The following is a 16325-nucleotide window of genomic DNA, read 5'->3' on the forward strand; positions in this document are numbered from 1 at the left end:
ATTAATTCATCTCTTTTGTATGGTAACACTTCAATTTATCTTAATACTTTGGTTAATTAGCTTTTGCGGATGAGTTAAATAGGACCAGTTTTTAGCATTCTGCATATTATTCCAACCTAGGAAACATATTGGTAAGACATAAATATAAGCTTCAGATTGCACTAAATTTATCCGATCCCATGACTTCTATAGCTCATTTAGAACCTGTTTCTAGCATTGTTCTTTATTCAATACTAGAGAATAGGATACATGTAAGAAATAAAAATATACGCTTCAGATTCCACTAAAAGTTATTTTAATCCCATGACTAGCTATTTTCACAAGTACATTTCTTACTAGCTTGTTTTATGTAATCCATTTTTTTTATAATTAGATAAAATGTTAACTATATTTCAATTGCAAAAAAGAATAAAATTAAAAAATTATACTTTTCTCTCTTTTTTACCTTCAAGTTTGGGATATAAGATAGTTTTCTTGATTCAATATAAAAATATCCAAAACAATTATTGTATTTTGCTTCATTTCCTTGATCAGTAGATATTTAAACCTGCAATCACTTCTTGTAAGTAGTAGAACAAAAATATACAGCAAAGATGCTGTATATTTAACCATCCTCGTACAATTAAATCAACCACATGATGCTGTTTCTTTCTTTTTCATACCTTTCCAAAACCAGGACAGTGAATGTGTTCTTTGAATAATCAACTTTACTTAATTTAATAATTCTTTGGCTAACCGCATAAACGGCACAGATCGTAAAGATGATAAAGAAATAGTATTCTTGTTCATCAAGGAAAGTAACGTAGAAAACATGAACCAATCTTTAGTTTCATTCATTCCCTTTAGTTAGGTGCCTCTCTTTTTTAACAAGAGCCCACTTGCAGGCTTCTTTTCACACCCATATAAATATTCCTTTCTTTTGAAAAACTTGTTCCATTTCTTCAAATTGTGCCAGAGATTGTTGTAGCGAGCTGATAGTTTTCAACTCTGATCTTCAATCAATATCTTCATTGATTCCACAATCAAAGTGATTCGTTTTATTTAGTTTCATTCTAAAAAGAGATTCGGTATTCGTTTCATATGTCACTATAAATTATTGGATTAAATAGAGAAAAATATATATAATTTTACCACCAAAAAATAATTTGATATAGAGAATAATTTTAATTAAAATAACTTCAAGAGAAATAAGATATTATTTCTACAGTGATAGAGTAAAGAAGAAATATTACCAACATATACGATATGAGTATCAGATACAATTCGCATTGGATTGACGATATGTCATTTCTTATAAAGCATATGATACGATACGTGATAAAAGGGGTAGGCCTTATTTAGGAGTTCTCTTTGCACAAATGGAATCAACATTATCAACTAGATTTTGACATATTTCCCATAAAGTAGCATCAACTAATCTGCTGAGGAATTCTTAGCAAATTGATAAAATCAGCTTTTCTTAATATTTACATAAAACACAGGAATTTTAAGAAACCGGGTTAATGTTTTCCAAATTGTTGGAAAAGGAGCACTTGGGACATCACGATCATCAGAGAAACATATAAGAAAAAGCACATAATCATCAGATGGTAGAAACAAATACCATTTTTTCACTGTCCAACAAATGGGAATTTGTGAAGCAGGTTATCAGTTACACAGTTCACATGTAAACTTCCATGTTGAACTCAGTCACTTCTCAAAAGCGCAAGTCTGCATAAGCGCAAACACAGAATTAAGTTTTTTTTTTCTTTTTTGACAGACGCAATTAAATTTTGGAAGTGACAAAAAATGGGCGTTGTAAAAAGTAATCTCTAAAAAAAAATTAGCAGTGAATACTGTTGTTTTTGTGAACAACAGTAAAATCAAGAATTCAAAATTTTCAACAATGACATAACGAAAATATGATTCTGGTTGTTAACATTAGGCATCAAATTCAACTTTGCCATTTAAGTGCCTGTTAGTGTTAGAAACACAACTGGTCTACATAATCTATTTGGCATAAGAGCAGAACACGATCAAATATTTCATCCAAATCCAAAATTCCAAATGTCCTTTCTTGCTACTATACTAGGAATCAAATGTTGGTGGTTAAAATTTTCCTTCATGGTCATGCCTTGCAATCTATAAAATTATACAGACGAGAAAGGGCATAGTTGATGGGATCATGATCACAATATTTCAATTTGCACTTTTTTTTTTCTTCTAAAACTTTAAATAAATGTCAGGATTCTTTCCAAGCTAGAGGGCATGTCAAAGGCAGCACATACACACGCAGATAAAAGACAATTTTCAACCCTTTCGTAAACGAAGGCCAGAAAAAGATTAATACTATGTTCAAATAAATGTTGGCTGATTCTGTGTAAGTATTATTAAAAAAACAAGTATGGTTCCTAGACTAAAATTATTAATTAACCTGAAGCGTGTAGACCAAGACTGCAAAAATGAATATGATAAGCATCATAATCCTTACTGCGTTCAGAAAAGAAAGTATCATTTTTCAAAAATGAATTGCGCAATGCTCCTTTTGATTAGACTCAAAAACTAAGATTTAACAAAAATTCAAGAAGATACCATTTTAGATGAAAACTGGCCTCACCCAGAAAGTAATTCGAAAACGACTCAAGAAAAATAAGAAATCAACATGAATGGCATTGATTGAGTATAATGGATCTAAAATCCAGTGATAAGATAAACTTGACATGGATAGGGAAAGAGATGAACTGTTCTGTTCCATGACTTAGAACCAGGTAGGTTGCCTTTGCTGAGCTATCTTGTTCAAAGAATAACCAATTTTACATGGTAGGGGCAGGGGAATCAACAGAAACAATAGTACGGGGGAATTTGCAGTAGAGTTCAAACATGACTTTTGCTGTCAAAAGGAATTACCAAACATTCAACATGCATAACACGAATCTTAATGGAACCCGCTAAGCTTTGTATATATTATAATATTTAGTAGCCTAAGGAACGTTTCATGAACGAAAAATATGTGCGTAGTAACATACCACTCAACATACACACCAAAGCAGATAAAACAGCAAACAAAGATGGAAGTCTTGCAAGAATGTTCAACAAACGACAACATTGGGATTATATGATGCAAGAGCTTACCATAAAACATTAGGATTATGGAATAAAGTGACCATTCATTGACGCAATTTGCACAGCAAAACAAACCATCACAGTTCTCTAAGCTAAGCAAATCAATTCTCAAACATGGCCCCTTTAGTACCAAGGTTCTACGTTGCAATTTGGAACTTTTCAGGGAAAAGAGAACTATTGTTACGACATAAACCAAATGATTGATATAATTTGATCAGTAATCAGAGACAATTAAATTAAAAATAGAATGTTAGACTTTCTGCCTTGCATATTTGCTACCCAATGCCATTTTACGGTGACAAATGTTAAATTTTATGGCTAAGAGGTTCCTACTGTAGTTCGGAGCAACAAGGTGTTAATATTAATAAAAATCAGGACAAGTTCAGTTCAAAGCTTACTGTACAAGAATTGTATTAACCAGCAATAAGGCTAAATACAAAACTAGTTTATCCAAACTCAACAAAAAAAAAATTACAATTCATAAAGAATGAAGACAGTGTATTTAGGCTTTGTTTAAATAAATTGATAACAAAACATAGCTTACACCTAGCTTTATACATGGAAACCTGTCCATCTTCTAAAACTTCCAATATCACTCCCTTCAGAAATGGCCATTCCTATTCCAACACTTCCTCCATTTCCAACACCTCTATAATACAACCTCCACTCATTTTCTTCTGTATCCATTTTGACCAGACACGGCGATCCAACATCCTTATCATCCCAGCAGCCTTTGTCCGATGGCTTTAAAATTGCCTCATCTTGAAGCCTCATCCATTCCTTCAACCCATCAGGAGATATAGCCATACCAATGCTCCTCCTCCCATCAGCAGCAACACCTTCATATGCCATCACATAGTTTCCATCACTCCGGTTCCTCATCACACACGCATTCATTGCTCCAAACTCATCAAAACAACCAGCCTTTCCTCCCCCCATTATCTTCCCTAACTTCACCCACCTGATTCCATCCCTTGACCTAGCAATCCCAATAGCAAAATGCCCTTTTTCCACATCAAATGAATGATAATACATCCTAAGATCACCATTTCCATGGTAAACAACTTGTGGTGAAGAAATGAACAAAGAATCCCACTCTTTCTCAGACCCAACATCAATCAATGCTCCACTATGATGCTCCCCTTCAATCCTAGCCCAATGCCTCCCATCTTGACTAATAGCCAAACCGGGCAAGGACTTGAAAACTTTTCCATTGCCATCATTGATGAAATTGAAAAAACTATCAGGGTTTTCCAAACTGAATTCCAAAGAGTTATCAGCAAACTCCACCTTATCAGAACCATAGCCAGTGTAGTAAAGCCAGTAAACAGCACTTGAAGCTCTAACTCTAGAACTAGACATGATCACCATCTCAGAAGGCCTAATGCCACCAGTATCAAAAGCCCACCAATCCTTACCACAATTCATCACAAAACCCACATCAGAACTTGATCTGGCAACCCCTCCTCCACGCTCCCAATGAACCCCATTGCTTGAAATTGCCAACCCTATCAAATCACAAGAAGGTTTCCCTTTAGCCCTCCCATGATACCACATGTACCATCTCTCTTCTTCATCACTCAGAAACCTCTTCACCACTGGTGATCCAACCTCTGCACTGTCCCAAGAGTTTGAAGCACCCAAAGCAAACACCAACCCTCTTGAAGAAGAAGAATGTGATCGTGATTCTGAAGGTGATGAAGCACAAGAAGAACCATAAGAAAAGGCTTCACTTGCTTCATCTGATTCATGTGCCTTGGAAACTGAACTTGGTTCATCATTGGGCTTGCTGTGTGTCTCACTGTTGGCGCTTGTGTCTGGTTTTGTGGAACAACGTAAGAAAGATGGGAACTTTGAGGTTGTGAGGAGAGGGTTTGAGGAGACCAAAGTGAGGGTGTTGGGTTTGGTGGAAGATGCCCATGATGGAATTAAGGTTGTTGGGGTTGTCAAACGTTGGAAAATGGAAACTTTTGAAAGGGCATTGCGGGGTAACAATGAAGGAAGTGCCATTGATGATGATGGTGCTGCGTCCATGGCTGTTGAATGGCGATGCACACCACAGAGTTTGAGGACCAATTGAATGGACGGTGACAGGTTGAAAAAAACTGAACTGGAAGACGGAATTTGAACGAGACAAAAAAAGAAGTTTTTATGTATTTGTGTGGTGCAAGTTCAACAAAGAAAGGGTGGAAAAGAAATGCAATGAGAAGAGGACCCTTTGTGCTTGTGTTCCAAATTATATGGCAGTTTATAGTAGCACATGTTTTAGATGCAATTTTTATTTTTGTATTTATTTATATCTTAATTAAAATTTGAGTTTTATCTTAATAGTTTATAATAATATTAAATACTAGTCACTTTTTATTGAGATAAAATTTTAAATAAAAAAGGTTTTGGGGGACAATGAAAGTAAAAAAAAAAAACGAATTAAAAGAAAGTGAATGAAAAAATATATAGTGCATACATTTTCACACATGTTTTTTTTTAACATTTGTTTTTTCTTTTTTTAGAGTTTTTTAATGTATCTTTAAGGGCATGCAATACAAAAAATATATAATACTTTTTTATAAAAAAAACTATAATGTATCACAAAATTTAATACATTAATAACATTAAATGTTAAAATTTTAAAAAAAATATATTTTAAAAAATTATATTTTTATTTCATTTTATTTTCTCTCTCTCTCTTTCACTTATTTTACATTCCAAAATGGTGTCAAAATTTAATTTTAAAAAATTATAACTGTAGAATGAGAAAAGTTTGGGGCAGCATGTCGTGCTGTCAAAAGATTTCAAGGCATGGTGGTGTATTTAACCCAACAAGGAAAATGTCAGTGTCTCAAATATGATCAAATTTTAGACGTCACAAATTCAAAAAGCACGTTTAAGAAACGGCTTTATTGTGTCTCACTTGCTTCTCCACTTTTGGAATTAGATCCCTTTGGTTTAGGATGCAAATTTGTGATACCAATATTAATATCATAGACAATTTAGATCATTTTCTTTAGGAGCCTCTTTAGATTTTTCATCGTTGGCATGAATTACGATGTAAGTGTGACATATTTTATTTGTTGTATTTTTTTTTTCAATTCTTTTAAAATCGATTTTAAAATTTATCAAGAAAAAACCAATTTGACTGTAAATAATATAATCTCATTTTTTAAATTACGTTATTTTTTACTCAATTTTTATTATTGGAGTAAAATACATATATTATTTTTTACTTAGAAATAAAACATCGAAACACATCTGCTCGATAATAATATCAACACACATAAGATCTAATTATATTAGGAGAAAATCTACATGTTTTTTTTTTTCTTTTTTTACTAAACTTGAGTTCTTTAAGATCAAACTAAGAGATAAGTCTCTCCACCAGTACACCACCTTTATTAGCACAAAACTGATGTGTTCTAATTTTTTATTTTTCAAAACTGTTTTGTAAACTACTTTCTAAAATTTAAATTTTGAAAAATAAAATCTGCTTGGTAATATAGAAACATTTTTAGAAATTAGAAAACAAAACAAATACACAAAACATATATTTTTTTAATCTTTCCAAAAACAATTTTAATAAAATGGTTTAAAAAACAACAAACAATAAGAGAATACTCAAATAGACTCTAAAATTTTCTCCTGATAATATTGCGGGATCACTGACACGTGGCATACTGGGTGCTGTTTTTTTCTAGGGGGAAAAGGATATAAAGCCAATAATTTATATAAATTAAGCTTCTTTTGGTTTGATTTTGTTGCAGTCTAGAACTTTTGTGAAACAAGAACAGTGAAAGTGTTCACTAAAGAATATCTTTACACAATATAATATAATGGTCTTTTAACAACAAAGGTTGGAAGGAAATAAAGAAATGGTATAACTCTCCCTCCAAGAAATGGTGTTATTCTATCTTTACTTACGTGGCACTTCACAACACATTAATATAAAAAATATATAATATTGTGTTTTCTTTGTACTCAAAATACACTTCATTTGGTCTGTATGACAAATTCTCCTCGAGAACATGAGATTTATCTTTTCATTGGTGCTTATCACAATCACAAATTCTTCTGTAGTAGTTGACAATATAGATATCAATATGCTTTGGATATGAGGTGTAAGAAGGGAAAGAGGAAGAAGACATATTCAATTCGGGTGGAATATTATTTTGGGGGCAAAATTAGCGTTGTGTAATTTTTCAAAACTTAGAAGGTGGTGAGTGCCATTCACTCTTTTTATAATTTTTATTTCAAAAGCATTGTTTTTATATTCCAAAGGAAATCATTCTTACAATTGAGCACAGACCAAAAGTTGACTAGAAAACATTTTTATTATACAAATCTATGCATTTTTTAATACTAATTTTTTAACCTGTTGTACGTGATAATAGCATATATACATTATGCTTCTATTGAAAACTACAAAATTTAATGCACTTGAACGCATTATGATATTAAATGATACACTTATCAATAAAATCATGCTATAAATAGGTTATTATTATATGCAATGTTGTACATCGTTATTTATATTTTCTCAGCTTCCTTTCCCCCCATAAGTTGTATCAACAGATCATTTTACTCCAATACAATTAAACCAACAAAGTTCATTAAAAAACCTTGAATGATCCAACCATGCAAATTCCCCCAACAGGAAGCCATGCTGCTAAATATTTTAGAGAAAGACTAATGAATTTACAATCACTTTGTTGCAAGTGGGACAACATTCGATAAAGACAGAAAACAAAAATTATTCCAAATTTACAATGAAAAATTCATAATGAACGGTTTAACTATGATTTATTAAACTCCAAAAACAGAGGCAAAATTTTTGTATCATAGTTCGTGCTACAGATACTTTCAAACCCTCTGTAGCAAGTAATCTATGATGGACACGGCAAATGTAAAGAAACTCTGAAAAACTGGTTAATGAAAAAATCTTGACAACAGATGCGAACTTAAAACAAGGCATCTGCCAAAGGCCAAGTATTAGATACTAATGAAAAACACATGCTCCAGCAAAAATGTGTGGTTCAGATTAATTTAGGTATGTATCTTAGTCATATTCAATGGCTCGAAATCAATTCTACTTAACTTTAAACCAAACAAGTACTCACAAAGCTACATGGGTAGCCTGGAATAAACCGTGCTTGCATGAAGCTTTGGTAAAACTTCTCTATTGCTGTTGATCTAATAAACCAATTAAACACTTCAACTAATATCAGGGAAAAATTATGCACTTTTCAGTGGCTGAAGGGTAAATATTATTGTCAGAGCTAATTTTCTCAAGAGCCAAACTTTCAATGTAGTGTAATTTTGCCCCCATAAAACTCACTAATCATTCCCTCTGAATCTCTCCATTGACTCAGCTTTTTGTTGCTTCACAATTTCAAGTATCTTCGGATTGTAGAAACGATCACGAACATATTTCCTCTCCTCAGCTTGTATCTCCTTGATAGGACTAGGATATGGGTTTGGAGGAAGTCTCTTTCCTTGAATACGTGCAATTTCTTTCAAACGCATATATGCTTTCTTCTTTGCCCTCTTCTCTGTCACATATTCCATCTAGGAAGCAAAAGTGAAAAAGTCCAAATGATTATTAGATGACAAAAGGGTAAAACAAATTGAAGAGATTGCTTATTCAGGAACCAATTCAGGTTACATACATCAGCTATAGCCATTGCTTGTTCCTCACTAACGCCCTGATCTTTCAACTCAAGAACTCTCAAGCCAAATATACGAGATGGAGGGGGATCAAAAGCATTAAACCTGTTGAAAAATTAATCATTTGTAACTATAAGTGGTTAATGCATTTGAAGCTTCTACTTCATTCTTTCCATCAACAACTAGACATTGGCTAGAGCCTATTTAAAAGTTCTCCTGATGCAAATGGAGGCAACTGCAAAAATTAACCAACTCTAAACATCCAATATGTATTACCCATCAATTAGTAACCGCCATTCATTGAGGAATTCTTAGTGAATTGACAAAAGCAGCATATATATATATTTTTGGCATACAGCATGTATAATAAGAATATAAAACTCAAAATAAGTTTTAAGAAACCAAGTAAATCTAACCATACTTGTTGGAAAAAGAACACTTGAGTATCTCACAACCATTAAAAGAACATAAGAAAGCAAACAATTACCAGATAGCAGAAACAAAGACACAGACATCTACTATTTCGCAGAGTCCAAGTGAGAAGTTGTGAAACAGGTAATTGGTTAACACCAGTTTTAAGCTTATTTTAACAAACTTCTCAGCATAACCTATCAAAATAAACTTTTTAGCTTATTCCAAGAAGCTTCATAGTAAAATTTATAGCATAAGTCATCGTGAAATAAAAGCTTATTGAAACAGCATGTAATGAAGCTAGGTATCCAAACACACCCTAACACAACATAATTGATATTGAGGATACAGAACTCAAATTTTTGAACACATGTTTTAGCTGTTAATGTAAGGAATTAAACTGGACTAAGCAGTTTACATGTTTATTCAGACATTCAGATAAATGATCATGCTCAAGAGCAGGACACATTCAAGATTTTCCATCCAAAACCACTAAAACAAGCAAACAAGTTCTTTCTTACTGCTCCACTATGAATCAAATTGGAACTTGAAAGGTAGTAAGAGCCTCTTTAGTTTATGAAAATGTCTTGCTCTTTCAATTTCATTGTGTTGACCATTTAATACAAAGGATATTTAAAAACAGGAAACAAAAGGTAAAAATAAAGTGATCTTTTTGTAATTATGAGTAAAAAAAAAAACAAAATATAAACAAAAAATCTCCCTAACCAAACAGGTCCGATATTTCCCCTCGTTCATGAATAAAAATTTAGTATATCTCTTAGCAAAAATAATAATAATAATAATAAAAATTTAGTATATCTTACCACATCGAAACCACACACATCACAAAAGAGCACATCACACAATACAAAAACGAAGATTATATGCATGATTGCAAATGGAAGAAAAACTATCGAGACAAGAAAAAAGGACAATACTTGATGGGGTCATGATATTTAGAATCCGGATATTTTTTGTAGAACTTCTTTACATAAACATCCTCAGGTAGAGTGATGGTCTGAATTTTTGCCTCAGCTCGAGGAAACGTTGCAGGTGGCGCTCTGGAAAACAAAGTAAAAAAAAAATTACACAAATTATCACCCTTCAAGGAAAAATAAAATAGAAAGGATCATCATTATGCTTCACGAACATTTTAAAAAAAATCATAGACTGGAAAATTGAACATCACAAGCACCATAATAATCCTTGTTTAATTCAGGAAAAATAAATAAAGAAAATAAATAAATTTTGAAAAGAGAAATGAGCGATAACAAATAATGAGAAAAGATACTATTTTGAAGCAAATGAGGCATGAGTGATGGAAACCCAGATGGGAGATTCCCAAATGGGCAAAGGAAAAACAAAAATAAGAATGCAAAGGCACGAATCGAAGAGATTGAATCTGAATTAGGGTATTAACTGTTCCATGGCTTTGAGCCAAATGGGTTTTGCCTTGGCCAAACCCTTCACGAGCTTCCGGGTTCGAGAAAGCAAATTTCCTTTCATAAACGACATCGTTTAGCTTCTTCTCCTTCGTTGCTACGATGCCACCTCTTGCTGTTGCAGCCTGCAAGAACCAAAAGTTAAATCACAGATGGGTCAAATAACAGTGTCCCACTGACTAGACCGGGTTTTTTTGCGAACCGGGTTCATTGCCCATTTGAAACGGTTTGGTTTAGGCTTTAATTGAGCTACTTTTAAAATAATTTATTTTAAAAACGATTTTTTAAGTAAAAATCAATAAATTATATATTATTTTATATATTTAAAATTAACCTTAAAAACTAAGGTTACTTTAGAAGTTACTTTTATATTGCGTAAAAGTATGCATGCGGAACTTTTGTTCAATATTATTAAATAACAAATAACAAATATATTTTTACTATAATTTTCAATACAAATAGAACTCAGTTAAAAATAATTTTTAATATATTAATTTTAATTTTGAGTTATAAATATAATTTAGTTATTTGTACGTTTATTAAAATGTAATACGTGGTCTTAAATTTAATTTCTAGTAAATATAATTGTATTAAATATTTGAAAAAAATTTATTTCATACAATAATTTTACTTAGCTCGAAAATGATTGCTTTAAGTGAAGAATATTTGAAGTTTAAAAGAAAAAAATAATAACGTGTATAATTACGATGATAATATTATATGTATAAAAAAATAGATTATTAATACTTATTTTTAATAAAATATTATTAAGAATCTAATTGTTAAACTTGTAATTTTATTATGAAAATTAAATATATAAAATTTATGTAATTTAGACATCATGGGTATTATTCAATAGTAGTTATTTATTTAAATTTTAAATAATATATCATTCATTAAAATATAATATGATAATAAAGTATCAATTGGCATTTAAGTTATGAAATTTATAAATTTACTATAATTTATTAGAATTTTAAATTAAATAATTAAATTAATAAAATTCGATTTCAATAAAAAGAAAATTGAAGTTTTATTTTACTTAGTTTAATATTGGTGTTATTTGATTCAAATCCAATCCACATAGCTAGGTCAAAACAATTTTTTGAGATCAATCTCATTATTTGAATATACAAAAAATTAACATTATATACAATATTATATATAAATCCTTATTTATTAAGATTTTTTTAATATGTGTAACGTTGCATGTGAGGAGAAGTTATCTGACAAGATTTGATTAACTTATTGTTATTTTCATGTTCTATTTAAAAGTGTACATCAAGCCAAGGGCAGCATCTACAGCATACATGATAGTAGCGGTTAACTCCTAATCTGGCCAGCTCTGATGTGGTTTATTTGAATCATATGCATATTATATTCCCAACATCAATCATGATCATTTCTTCCTAAATAGAAACTTGCTGCATCATATTTTATTATATTTTTCAAGACACACTTCTATAAGTGTGTGACGAGTTTAGCTTAGAGCAGAATGTGTAAGAAGAGAATGGAAATAAGAGGAGCACAAAGTACATAAACAATAAAAATATTTATCAGCATTCACAATTTTTTAACTACTAACCTATCTTAATTATTCATAACAAGGATAGTTAGACCTCAGACAAGAGCATCCAGAGCTAAACATAACCAGAACTTGTAACTATTTTCTGTGATCCATTAAAATGATGTATCGGCATTTTCTCAGGATTTGTAAATTGAATATCCTCTGTGCTTTTTTGTTCCTTTACATAAACTCCCATCCATTCAATATCTGTTCTATTTTCGGAAAATGAAATCTCAGCATGGTTCCATCCATTCATAGTGCATAAATTTTCAAATTTATCACTGTGACATTGGAGCTGCAGATTGAACAGAATAATATGATTTATCTGGACTGAATCATCTATAGTCATAAATTTGAACTGCTCAAGGAACTTTTGACTGCCATTAACAAACAGGTCAAGTACACAGCAACCACAGCTATCCAAAGCTCCAAAAACACAGAGAGTAATCATTGGGAATTCCCTACGGAACCAGAAAGAAAGGGATGGTCCCCTGCTACAGTGATGGAATAAACTTTGGATAGTTGATGCTGGTACTGGAAAACAGAAACATGTATCCCCAGTCTTGTGCAGTGCCTGTCAATTACAAATAATTTAAAACTGTGAATTAAAAATGGTTACCATGAGAAAATACTTTTTAATTTACTATTTTGTGAAAAGTAAATACACAAATTAGTACCTCAAAGTGACTCTCAGGTTATCTTTGATCCCTGAAAGTTTTGCTTTGTATAATTTGGTCCTTAAATGTGTTAGTTTTGCTCACATTTTACTCTCATTTTGCTTACATTTTCGTGAAGAAAGCATTGAGATGTGAGTATGTAAACACATTCAAGACTAATTGTAACAAAACAAAACTTTCCAGGACCAGATATACTTAGGATATCACTTTCAGGGATCAAATTGTATATTTATGCACTTGGTGAAAGACTGAGAGAAGAAGAAAACAAAGACTTGATACCTTATTCAGCAACATTCCCTTGGACTGGGAAGTCAATGACGTGCAATTTACTGCTGAGAGACGTCTTATATTTGGTGGCAGCCCCCTGATTTCTCTCAGCTCCTTGCATCCATCCAAATAGAGTTCCATCAAAGAGTGACATGCATTGATGCATGATGGAAGGATTGTGATATTGTTATGAATAAGGTATAAACGTGTCACATGGTTCAAGCAAGGAAGAAGGGTAGCAAGAAATTCATCTGTGAGACAGCAATGGCCTAAACTAGCATTTCTTTCAAATGGAAAAGAATTGGCATCTCTCACATTTGAAGACATTGTTTCTTGCTCTTTAGCATTGCCCTTTTTCACATGTGCAAGCCCCTTACAGCTGTTGGCTTGCAAGATCTCAAGTTTTGGAAGTGTAAAAATATTACTTGGTAGTTCAAGTAGCCCATTGCATCCATTCAGAGTCAGCACTGTAAGCCCAACAAGATTTTCAATTGAAAAAGGCAATTCTATTATGGCACTATCATTCAAATAAATGTACCTTATGTTTTCCATCTTCCCTAAAATTTCTGGAAAAATCTTGAGACTTGTACAAATCCTAAGGGACAGGGTTTCTAAAGAAGTTAAGTTGATGCGACGAGGAAGAACTTCGAGACTAGTACAATAATCAAGATTCAACACTTCAAGTTTATCAAGGAATCCAACAGAATCATGAACTTCAACCAAATTCTTGCAATCATCAAGATTCAGTTTCTTTAAATTCGGTGCTCCAGACAGGTCAGGTACTTGTTTTAGTAAATTGCACCCACTTAACTTCATTTCCTTCAGAGACTTAAATTTCTGAAAAAATGCAAACAATAACTATGTAAGTAATTTATCATTTGATAAATGGAGCGCTATTAATATTCAAGACCAAAAAAGTATCAAGATAGTGAGCAATAATACATACCATGATCAATTGTTGGTCAAATGAAAAGAAACTCCTAGACAAGTCAAGTATGACAAATTTCTTTGGATCACAATGATCTGGCAGCAATGGTTCAGGGTATCCACACCATTTTATCACTCTCAAACTTTTTGGGAGATGATTGGGACCTCTGGAAAAGTGAGCATTTTCTACAACCAATATTTTAAGGTTTTCCATCTTCTTTAATGCATTTCCATCCCATTGCACTTCTTTATTTTTTAGCAGATGTAGCATGATGATTTCAATTTTATCGGATCCCTTTAACCCAAAAGCACTGAATTAAGATAAATTTTCAAATTATAAAGCATTTTCTTAGAACTAATAAAATTCTGTTGACATAAAATTGAAATGTAGAAGGTTGTGAGTCGGATCTTCCACTATGCATTTGTCTAAAAATGAAAAATTTAAGAATCCAAGATATAAATAAACCCTGCACATACCTTGTTCTCTTTTAAAACATGAAGAATATCTTTAGAGAACCACAATCTGCTGCGGTCACCTGGCTTTAAAGGTGATTCTTGCCGTACAATTTCCCTACCCATATCTTCAATCAAGTCATGCATTCTCACATGATAGTGAACAATTTTTATGAGACACTTATCAATCAACACCTGGATAACATAGTCTATGGCAGAGCCACGACCACTATGTAGCATGCTTATGACATCATTTATTTTGTATCCTTTAAAGAAGCAAGTTATATCTAGAAAAATTTGCTTCTCAAATTCCTTTAAGCCATCATAGCTTACTCTTAGGATTCCATGAACATTTTGATGAGGAATTCTTTCATATGTATCTAATGCAGAATTCCATTCTGACACTGTTTTACCAAACAAGTCAGAACCTATAATTTCAAGAGACAATGGGAGGCCATTAGAATAAAGTATTACTCTCTTTAAAATGTCCATATAACTAGGATTAAATTCTTTTGTTTTGAATGCACACCAACTAAATAATTCAGTGGCTTCTTTATGACTTAATCCTTCTACTTCGTAGGTTTTTTCAACACCATAAACATGTAGCAAATGCTTATCCCTTGTTGTTATAATAACTCTGCTGCCAGAACCAAACCAATCTAGTCCACCAGCAAGTGCTTCTAGCTGCTCCAATTTGTCAACATCATCAAGAATCAAAAGAATTTTCCTTTGACAGAGCCTACTTTTAATTATTGGAATTCCTTTATTTACATTCCACAACTTAACTTCCTTCTCCCCTCCTAAATCAGAAAGAAGTGTCTCCTGCAGATGTACCAACCCATGCTTCACTGAATTTTCTCTAATATCAGCCAGAAAACAAAAATTCTCAAATTGATCAACAATGACATTGTATACTGCACATGCAAGTGTTGTTTTACCTATTCCTCCCATGCCATAAATCCCTACCATGTGGACTCCATCATCTAATTCAACATCAAGAAGTGAGTTTATTTTCTGCACACGAGCTTCTAACCCAACTGGGTACTTAGCAACATATAAAGGAGTTCGATTAATCTCTTTAGAGACCTCTTGAATGATCTTCTTCATAAACTCATATTCGTACCTGCTCAAGTACAAATTAGTTGTGAAGTCAAAACCAAGTCTAGTTTCACACATTAAATTCTAATTCCATATTAATAAATCACGTCTACAATAATTCTCAATGATAAAACCAAATTTAAAGGTAACGGAGAGTGCATGTTGAGTTACTCACCCATGTTGCAAATGCCAACCAGAGAGATCAGCAACTTCTTGCAAAGCAAGCCTCCACCTTTTCACCTTCTCCTTGTCAATGATTTTCACTTCATGATTAGCCAGTGCTTCTCCATAACACCCTTTTTGATGTCTCACATGGGAGGGATCCACTTGATAAAAAACAGGCCAAACCAGCCCTCCCTTGTGTTTGATGCACTCCATGATCTTCACAAGTTCTTCCAAACAAAATGTAGATGATGCATAGTTTGCTGAAAGAACCACAATGACAATCCTAGAATTGTGGATTGCATTCATTAGAGCTGGTGTGATTTCTTCTCCTTTTCTAATTTCTTGATCATCTATGAAGGTGTTGATTCCTTTTTCAAGTAGAGCATTGTAAAGGTTACCAGTGAAACCGGTGCGAGTATCCTCACCTCGAAAACTGAGGAAAACATCATAAGTCCATTCATAAGTAAAGGAGGAGGATAAAAATGTTGGAATAGTCATGGTTCTCGTAGCTAAGATAAAGATTCGAGTATTGAAAATGAGAGGGATGCAGTAGGGTTT

The 16325-nt window shown here is 32.5% G+C and overlaps 3 protein-coding genes across 3 annotated transcripts; all 3 read right to left on the minus strand.

The window, feature by feature from the left end:
• Positions 1-3450: 3450 nt before the first annotated feature.
• Positions 3451-5227, minus strand: LOC113868466. The gene has a single exon (XM_027504069.1). It carries the CDS (start codon positions 5134-5136, stop codon positions 3655-3657), a length of 1482 nt encoding a protein of 493 aa, XP_027359870.1. The 5' UTR covers positions 5137-5227; the 3' UTR covers positions 3451-3654.
• Positions 5228-8147: 2920 nt separating this feature from the next.
• LOC113869686 lies at positions 8148-10733 on the minus strand. The gene is made up of 4 exons (XM_027506136.1): positions 10592-10733; positions 10110-10232; positions 8763-8865; positions 8148-8661 (listed from the first exon to the last, which is right to left on the minus strand). The coding sequence occupies exons 1-4, from the start codon at positions 10684-10686 to the stop codon at positions 8431-8433; spliced, it is 552 nt and encodes a 183-aa protein (XP_027361937.1). The 5' UTR covers positions 10687-10733; the 3' UTR covers positions 8148-8430.
• A 1520-nt stretch (positions 10734-12253) lies between these two features.
• LOC113870400 (TMV resistance protein N-like) lies at positions 12254-16265 on the minus strand. The gene is made up of 5 exons (XM_027506992.1): positions 15778-16265; positions 14529-15627; positions 14071-14346; positions 13137-13961; positions 12254-12754 (listed from the first exon to the last, which is right to left on the minus strand). Exons 1-5 carry the CDS (start codon positions 16263-16265, stop codon positions 12254-12256), a joined length of 3189 nt encoding a protein of 1062 aa, XP_027362793.1.
• Positions 16266-16325: the final 60 nt, after the last annotated feature.

The sequence above is a fragment of the Abrus precatorius genome, unplaced genomic scaffold, assembly GCF_003935025.1.
Source record: "Abrus precatorius isolate BTA unplaced genomic scaffold, Abrus_2018 Scaffold6, whole genome shotgun sequence".
NCBI lineage: Eukaryota > Viridiplantae > Streptophyta > Magnoliopsida > Fabales > Fabaceae > Abrus > Abrus precatorius.